General features: G+C 59.0%; 1 protein-coding gene across 3 annotated transcripts; it reads left to right on the forward strand.

Moving 5' to 3' along the window:
• Positions 1-211: 211 nt before the first annotated feature.
• On the forward strand, positions 212-7,106 carry Plpp2 (phospholipid phosphatase 2). 3 transcript variants are annotated; one of them, XM_048341853.1, is made up of 6 exons: positions 212-374; positions 2,634-2,785; positions 2,932-3,209; positions 4,367-4,424; positions 4,635-4,811; positions 5,067-7,106. In XM_048341853.1, the coding sequence occupies exons 1-6, from the start codon at positions 323-325 to the stop codon at positions 5,211-5,213; spliced, it is 864 nt and encodes a 287-aa protein (XP_048197810.1). In that variant the 5' UTR covers positions 212-322; the 3' UTR covers positions 5,214-7,106. The 3 variants fall into 3 exon arrangements, with proteins under 3 accessions (XP_048197810.1, XP_048197811.1, XP_048197812.1); XM_048341854.1 differs by having other exon boundaries at positions 212-333; XM_048341855.1 differs by lacking the exon at positions 2,634-2,785.
• Positions 7,107-8,797: the final 1,691 nt, after the last annotated feature.

Below are 8,797 nucleotides of genomic sequence, written 5' to 3' on the forward strand. Positions count from 1 at the left end.
CTCCCCGGCGCCCTGCACTCTCCGGATCCCCAGGGCCGGACACGTCCTCCCTTGAGTCTTCAGAGCCGCCCCGCCCACTACCTACGAACCACGCCCACCTACAGCTGCCCGCCCCACCCACCTGACGCCCCTCGCCCGCCCCGCCCCTAGCCACGCCCACCGCTTGGCCCCGCCCCTCGCCGGCTCGCCCCGCCCCGTCGGCTCCCCGGTCTCCTGGCCGGCGCCGCAGCCATGTGACCCTGCAGCGGCGGGGACGGGACGGGACGACTTGGACGGGCACCGGGGGCCGTGGGCCGTGGGCCGGGGCCCGGGTGTGGGCGGCATGGAGCGGAGGTGGGTCTTCGTGCTGCTGGACGTGCTGTGCGTGCTGGTCGGTAAGAACCGCGGGGACCCGGGTGCGGGGGTCCCCTTCGCTCCCGGGCGGACACGCCCCCGGCCCGTGATTGCGGGCGGGGCGGGCTGGCGCGGTCGCGATGCCCGGGCGCGGTACCGGCGGGGCCCCGGGGCCGCGTCCCCCGTTCTCCTCGGAGCCCCCCTCCTCCCCTCCCCGACCGCCCCGGCAGCCCGGGGAGAGGCCGCCCGCCGTCCGCCGTCCCGCCCGGCCGGCCCCGAAGACTTCAGGAAGTCGCCCGAGGGCCGCGGGACGACGGTGACTCACGCGGGCGGGGAGCGCGGGCGCGGCTCCCGGGACCTCGGGCCCCGGAGGGCGGGTCCGGGCTGCGGGCAAGGTCCAGCGCCCGCCCCTGCAACCCGGGGGCCGGGCGTGTGTGTGCGGCTTGGCGGGGGGGGGGCGGCGAGACCACCGGGTCGCGGGGCTGGGCCGGTGCGGGGCCGGTGCCCCGGGATCCAAACCTGCCGGGCAGGTTTGCGACGGGCGAAGGGAGGGAGGCGCATCCCGGGCTCCCCCTGCCCCCTCCGCCCCTCCGGGGCCGGGAACAAAGGCCGAGTGTTCGCCCTTGGCCGACCGGACAATGAATGGCCCTAGAATGGTAACCTAAGGCCCCGGCTGGGGGTGGGGAGCTCCCCCTCGGCCTCCTGGCCTGAGCTACCATTTCTGCAGGGCACAGGTCTTTAAATTTTTATTATTTGAACCTTGAATGTTGCACTAACCGTATGCCAGGCGCCGAGGGATAGAACCAATAATTGCACCTTTCCTCCCAGGCAGTTTGGTCCCAGAAAGGTTGAGTCACCTGGTGGGAGGTCACACCGAGGCCGCGGAGTTGAAGTCATTTGCAACTTGGTGCTTGGTGCCAGGGGTGGTGGCCCAGGCGGTTGTGCTTTTTTCCCTTTTGGAAACCCGAGTTCTCAAACATTTCAGTCAGTGTAGGTTTTAGATAGGTTTCAGTGGGAGCCTGGGAGGCTTTGCCTGCCATCCCAGAGGGAAGAACCGAGACCCCAGTGTCATCACCTCCCAGCTCTCGTTCCCATTGAGGAAGAATTTCTAGGGCAGGGGGGATCCTGTGAACCCCATGGTGAGGCCTTTCCACACACCCAGGCCCATCTGACAACTGCTGAGCCCTCCTAAGCCTCCTCCTGCACTGCCATTCCCGGTGGCCCCCCCACCCCCACCCCCACCAAGCTACTAGCTCCTGCCTGTCCCCACCCTGCTTGGGCTTTGTTCATCTCCTCCTCCCATCTCCTGTCCTCCCCTCCTGTAGACTCCACTCCCGGCCTACATCCTTGCCCCCCTCCCCAGCCCCACTCCTACTGTCTTTCCCCTCACTCCCCAGATCCAAGGCTGACTTGGGTATCTTCCTAGTAGGTGCTCAGCCCCGGCCTGGAAGGCCTTGTGTAGGGCTGAGGCCCTCCCATCATGCCCTCCTGTTTTGGGGACCTAGGAAACTGCCTTGCCCCAGGGCAAAGGGCACCTGCTGCATTTCTCTCTGGAGCTCGTTCCCTGCCCATCCTTGAAAGTGGCTCCAGCTGGCCTGGCCTTACGGGACCCGGGCTCCCAGTGCCTGCTTGCCTGCCTGCCTGGCACAGCCTTGACAACTTGATTACAAAGTTGTGCCCAGTGTGTCTGTGCCCCAGGGGCATCCTGGGTCTGTCTGGGCCACCTTGTGTCTGGCTTCTGCCCTGGTGTGAAGGTAAATTAGAGCCTCGTTCCCTGTGGAAGGCATCTATCTTCCTGGGTCCTGCTGTGTGCTGCAGAGCTCAGTGGCCCTGTTAGCCTTCCTTGATAGACTGATAGATGTCCCCCTAAATTGCCAGGCACCAGAGCACACAGGCTCACAGGCATATGGTGAATCCTGCCAGGCCTCACACAGGTGGGGGACAGGTGCCAGACTGTGATGCTAGTACTAGGGGCCAGCAGGAAGGGGGCTTCAGTAAGGTGTGGGGGGGAATTGGAGAGCCTGGCACGTGCAAAGGCCCGGGGGGGGTGGGTGCTGGCCACCTTTCCAGGGGCAGGAAGGAAGCCAGAGAGGCTGGGGTGGGGGGAGGGAGAGAAGAAAGGTGTGGACGTGGGTGGTGCCCCTGGTTGGGTTTATCTGGACCGTAGGTGACCATGGTGCCTCCTGAAGGCGCCAGAGCAGCAGGGAGGTGGTAGACGGTGTGATGGAGGACGGGAGCAGAGTGGGCAGATGTGTGGGCGCCTCTAGGGACAGCCGTGTGCCTTGTGTGGTTTCCCACAGCCTCTCTGCCATTCGTCATCCTGACCCTGGTGAACACCCCGTACAAGCGGGGGTTCTACTGCGGCGATGACTCCATCCGCTACCCCTACCGCCCGGACACCATCACCCACGGGGTCATGGCCGGGGTCATCATCACAGCCACTGTCCTCCTCGTAAGGCGGGAACGGCTTGGAGGGGGAGGGGCGGGTAAGGATGCACCCGGAGAGATTAGGGAAGTGGGTTTGGGGTGGGGGCCCAGCCCTGCCAGGCTTGGCAGAGCCCCATGTGTCCTGAGCCTGCAGCGGCTGTTCCTTGGCAGGTGTCAGCCGGTGAGGCTTACCTGGTGTACACCGACCGCCTCTACTCCCGCTCCGACTTCAACAACTACGTGGCTGCTGTCTACAAGGTGCTGGGGACCTTCTTGTTTGGGGCAGCTGTGAGCCAATCACTGACCGACCTGGCCAAGTACATGATCGGTCGTCTGCGTCCCAACTTCCTGGCTGTCTGTGACCCCGACTGGAGCCGGGTCAACTGCTCAGCCTATGTGCAGCTGGACAGAGTGTGCAGGGGGAGTGCGGCCAATGTCACCGAGGCCAGGTGGGTGCCCTGCCCCCAGCGCCCCAACAGCCAGGAGGAGGTGGGGAATTTGTGAATTTGGTGCCCGTCATAGGGCTTGAGCTCAGAGAGCCTGGATGCTGTCTATATCTATCCCTGAGCTGCTTTTGCATAAGGCTAGCACTCTCTATTTCAGCCACAGCTTCACTTCTCCCTTATGGTTAATTGGAGATAAGATAGATGCTCATGGACTTTTTGGCCCAGGTTGGCTTCGATCTGCAATCCTCAGATCTCAGCTTCCTGAGGAGCTGGGGTTAGGGACGTGACCCATGGGTGCTGTCTGCTCTAGGAATCGAATGGAGGACATGCGACAGTATTCCTGCATGCTGGTGCCTGGGCCTCTTTTCCCAGGGCCCTCTGGCTGCCGTTGCTTCTGGTTGGTTCACAGGGCTGCAGGCAGGGGCCCTGCCCCGCTGTGGCTTCCTAGCCACCCACACTGTTCCTTGCTCTGTCCCTTCTGCTGCCTCTGTCATCTTTTGCTAAATCTGGGTTGTGTGTCTATGTGTATGTGTGTAGGAGGGGGTGAGAGCAATGCTAGGGCTTGAACTCAGGACCTGGGTGCTATCCCTTAGATTTGTTTTGCTCAAGGCTGATTCGCTACCACTTGAGCCACAGCTCCATTTCCAGCTTTTTGCTGATTCATTGGAGGAGGATGAAGAGTCTCATGGACTTTCCCGCCTAGTCTAGCTTCAAACTGTGATCCTTAAATCTCAGACTCCTGATTAGCTAGCATTACAGGTGTGAGCTGCCAGCACCCAGATAGATCTGGAATTTACAAGGACAGAAGGTATGGTGCTCCCTCAGTTTCCCTAGATGAGAAACAGTCCTGGGAGAAAGGCTGTAGACACAGAAGGGACACCAGCTGCTCGGGTGACGGGTAGTGGCCCACTTGGGTCTTGAAAAGCCTGCGGTGCTGGCCATAAGCCCCAGTCTGACACTTGGTTCTATTGCTAGAAAATGTGGAAGGGAATAATGACAACTTCATTGTGCTGGGATGAGCTCCATTGTGCAGTTGCTTAGTGCCGGCCATAGGCTGAGACCCGGGAGGCTTGGAGGACAGTGATGTGGTGGGGGTTGCTGGGAGCCTGGCCCTGCTGCCCCTGTGCCCCACGGAGCCCCTCTGCCCTCTTCTTTCCTAGGCTGTCTTTCTATTCTGGACACTCTTCCTTCGGCATGTACTGCATGGTGTTCTTGGCGGTGAGTTTCTCCACAGAATGGCTAACTGGGGAGCTCCCCCTCCCCGGCGCTCAGTCTCTCTAGATGCACGAAGGGCTAAGGGGTAAGATGGTGCTGGGTGGGGCTCACAGCCTGGGTCCTCTCTGCTGCCATCCTCTGTGCTGGTTGGGATCAGGAGGTTGTGGGCAGTGCCCAGGCTGATGCCCCTTTCCTGCGACCCCCTCCCCCCAGCTGTACGTGCAGGCGCGGCTCTGCTGGAAGTGGGCACGGCTGCTGCGGCCCACAGTTCAGTTCTTCCTGGTGGCCTTTGCCCTCTATGTGGGGTACACCCGCGTGTCTGACCACAAGCACCACTGGAGTGATGTGTTCGTCGGCCTCCTGCAGGGGGCGCTGGTGGCGGGCCTCACTGTGAGCCCGGGATCTCCCCTCCCCCCCCCGCCCCGCCCTTCCCACCTCACCCCATTAGAGGCCTGCAGGATCCCAGCCCACCCTAGCTTTACCTCCCCTGGGGCCCTATCCCCACCCAGGCTTCGTTTTCCTCCCCCCCACCCCCGGGCCCCCGGGCCCCCGGGCCTTCCTCTTTGGGTCTCCTCCTCCTCCCGCCCTTCCTCCTGCCCTGCTCACTGTCTGCCCACACATCTCATGACAGACCCTTTTGCCCAGGTCCACTACGTCTCGGACTTCTTCAAACCCCGGCCCCCGCCAGCCTGCCAGGACGTGGAGGAGGTGGAACGCAAACCCAGCCTGTCGCTGACGCTGACCCTCGGCGAGGCTGAGTCCAGCCGTTATGGGTACCCGGCCTCTTCCTGACCTGAGATGCTAGGTGGCCATCTGCAGGACTGTCCTCTGGCCCCCAGTTCCTGGATAGGACTCAGCGTCTTGAGCTGACTGCAGTGGCAGTGGGTGCTGGCCCAGAGGTCTTGGGGTGCCTGGCCAGCCCTGTGCCTTCAGGGAGGCCTGTCCTCAGTTCCTTTAATGCCCCTCTTTTTTTTTTCCTTTGTGGGTGAAGGAAGGCCCTGATGGGGCGATGGATGCTGCTTCTGCAGGACGTGGGGTGTACGTGGGGTTGTACTGCAACTAGTTCACTGAGCCTCTCAGAGCACCTGCACTGCTCCGAGGGGAGTGCTCATTGCAGAGTGGACTGGCCTTGGCCCTGCCCCTCCATCTGCTCTATGGGTCAGTGGAGTCAGGTCACTCACTGGGTGGGTCAGCTGTGCCCCACCCCCCACCCCCACTCCCTTGAGGGTGCACAGTGGCCCTGGGGCTGCCCTGGCTTTGGTGGTTCAGGTTGTGGGGTGCAGGTGGAGACACAGATGCTGTTCTGCCCAGCCGGGCTCTGGGCCTTGGAGTCCAGGGTCGGCTGGAAGAGCCATAGGTGGGATCCTTCCCCTCTGACCGCTCTCGGTCCTCGCCGACCATCCACACACCTGCCTCTGAGGCCTCTGAACGTCCCGCGTGGTGTGGGCAGACCCTCTCAGCTGCTCCCCAGATGGGCCACTCAGACTGTAGACCCTGGGGCTCAGACCCTGAAGGAAGCCTGGGCTGTCCTTTGCTGGTGGTCAGTGGGACTCAGAGCTGCTGCCTGGGGCCCGTGCCCCGAGTCCTGACTCTCCTGGCTACACACAGGCCCACGTGCATGCCCAAGGCTTCTGAGGTGGGTCACTGCGGGCCAGTGGCCTCTGTCTGTCAGCCCGTTCAGAGGTTACCTTTTCAAAAACAGGAGGGGAGAGTCATAAAGTTTTTTTTTTTAATCAAATACCTTTGTGATGGGTCATTTGTTGTTGCTTTTAAATTTTTTGCTGCTAGTTTATTTGTACCCCGAACCTGGCTTTATTTCTTGCTCCCCTGTGGTGTGCCCATGTTAGGACTTAGTGGAGAGATGTGCAGATGTTTGATGCCCACAGCACTGGGGCACAGAGAGAGAGAGATGTCCACAGCCCCCACGACCTTCCCCGGGTGTCCTGGTGGGTGAGCCAGGCACTGCAGGATGCTGAGCGGGTCAGGCAAGTCCCTGACGGGGAGAAGCCTCGAAGTGCCAAGGCACAGGATCTGGTCTCAGCAAAGAGGTGGGTGCACCCTGTCTAGCTTAGAATGTGAGCTGTGTGGAGCACAGAGAGGCTTCCTGAAGAGCCTTCAGTTCTTCAGATTAGGGGTCTCATGGGGGGGGGGGGTCACCAGGGCTCCTGACACCATTACCAGAGACGCTTGCAAACCAGCAAACAGTCAGCTTGCAAACTCAGCGAGGCTCCAGGGGCTTCCTTCTGGACTCAGACTGGATTTCCAACAACAGAAACAGTTTAATTCCCTGCCTGCCAGCATCCTTCACAAAGCCTTCTGCCCCAGGTCCCTCCCACGACCCACCCGAAGAGAAAATGGACTTAACCTGATCCAAAGGAGGAAAGAGTCTTTTCTAGAACAAGAAGGGTGTGTGTGTGTGAACTGACAGATCCCTGCTTGTCCAAACTTGAGTTGTGGGCTCCCGAATTTCTCTCCTAGGCCTGGCTGTGCTCTTGGAAAATCTGGTGTGACCAAAGAACTCCCATTGGTTCAGAAGCAACAATAGCCCCATGTCTGATCATTGCCTGTTTCGCACCACTGCCACCCCACAGGGGAGCCAAAAAAAAAAAAAAAGTCTCTGCCTAGGCTTTAGATATTGCTATATATTTCTTTTCTACTTTTGCTTGTCCTGGGGCTTGAACTCAGGGCCTGGGCACTGTCCCTGAACTTCTTTTGCTCAAGGCTAGCACTCTTATCACTTGAGCCACAGCGCCACTTCTGGCCTTTTCTGTTCATGTGATACTGAAGAATCGAACCCAGGGCTTTGTGCATGCTAGGTAAGCACTCTACCAGTAAGCCACATTCCCAGCCCCTCTTTTTTACTCAACACTGTAAATCGGGTCAATTGCCAGCCGTCCATCAGCTGGGAGATGCAATGAAGGGTCCTCTATGACCTGCTCATCCCTGCTGGCAGCTGGCCACAGAAAGACAACTTCAGAAGGGTGAGATAACATTTCTGCTTAAAGCACCTCATGTGCCCTTGTTATTACAGCAACCCTAGGAAAAGGATCCACAGTGTTTCCTCCAACCCACTGCTAATCACACCAATGCTGATTGACAGGACTGTTAGGAATCGAGTAAAGAGGAACCATGGAGAGACTTGGATCAGAAAGGCCAAAGGGCTGGGCACTGGTGGCTCATGCCTAGCTACTCTGAAGGCTGAGATCTGAGGATGCAGGTTCAAAGCCAGCCTGGGCGGAGAGTCCAAGAGACTTTGCCCCAATTAACCACCAGAAAGCCGGAAGTGGGGCTGTGGCTCAAAGCGGTAGAGCTCTAGCATTGGACGGAAAAGCTCAGGGACAGCACCCAGGGCCCAAGTTCAAGTCCCATGACCAACAAAAAAGGCCAAAAGAAGTGGGCATGGCATTTGCAGGGCTGAGCTGAAAGATCACAGAGGCTCAGTTAAGGATAGGGGAGTGGCTGGGATGGAAGCCGCCTAGCTCTTCTGCATCTGCTGTTGGTTGCTTGTTTATTTGTTTTGTTTTTGTTGCCAGTCCAGGGGTGTGGACTCAGGGCCTGAGCACTGTCCCTGGCTTCTTTTTGCTCAAGGCTAGTGCTCTGCCACCTGAACCACAGTGCCATTTCCAACTTTTTCTGAGTCATTTATTGGAGATAAGAGGCTTTTGGAATTTTCCTGCCTGTCCTGGCTTTGAACCACTATCTTCAGCTTCCTGAGTAGCTAGGATTACAGGTGTGATCCACCAGCACCCGGTGAGGGCCCATAATTCTCAGTGAGTTGTCACCTAGACTCTACTGAACCCCAGAAGCTGCCAATCTCTGCCTACTGAGCTCTGATTTATATGGCTCTAAGTCAATAGCATAAATGGATTTATAGCAGCTAGGATCAAATGACATGTCAAGGAGAAAGGCGTGTGTGTGTGTGTGTGTGTGTGTGCGTGCGCACATGCCTACATGCCTGGCTACTTGTACTAGGGCACTGTTCCTGGGATTTGTGCCGCAGCTCCACTTCTGGCTTTTTGGTAGTTAACTGGAGATAAGAGTCTCACTGACTTTTCTGCCCAAGCTGGTTTTGAATCATGACCCTTATATTTCTAACACAGGTGTGTGTGTGTGTGTGTGTGTGTGTGTGTGTGTGTGTGTGTGTGTTTAATGCTGGCCTTGGGGCTTGAAATCAGGGCCTGGGGCTGTTCCTGAGCTTTTTTTCCCCTCAAGGCCACATCTCCACTTATGCCTTTTTTTTTTTTTTTGCCAGTCCTGGGGCTTGGACTCAGGGCCTGAGCACTGTCCCTGGCTTCTTTTTGCTCAAGGCTAGCACTCTGCCACTTGAGCCACAGCGCCGCTTCTGGCCGTTTTCTGTATATGTGGTGCTGGGGAAT

Source organism: Perognathus longimembris, chromosome 3 (genome assembly GCF_023159225.1).
Source record: "Perognathus longimembris pacificus isolate PPM17 chromosome 3, ASM2315922v1, whole genome shotgun sequence".
In the NCBI taxonomy this organism is placed as follows: Eukaryota; Metazoa; Chordata; class Mammalia; order Rodentia; family Heteromyidae; genus Perognathus; species Perognathus longimembris.

Bases quoted from the DNA above. Each gene is read 5' to 3' on its own strand.
- Plpp2 (XM_048341853.1), top strand. From the start codon at position 323: ATGGAGCGGAGGTGGGTCTTCGTGCTGCTGGACGTGCTGTGCGTGCTG. The intron at 3,210-4,366 runs GTGGGTGCCCTG...CTTCTTTCCTAG, and splicing joins GCCAATGTCACCGAGGCCAG to GCTGTCTTTCTATTCTGGAC. The intron at 4,812-5,066 runs GTGAGCCCGGGA...CCTTTTGCCCAG, and splicing joins CGCTGGTGGCGGGCCTCACT to GTCCACTACGTCTCGGACTT.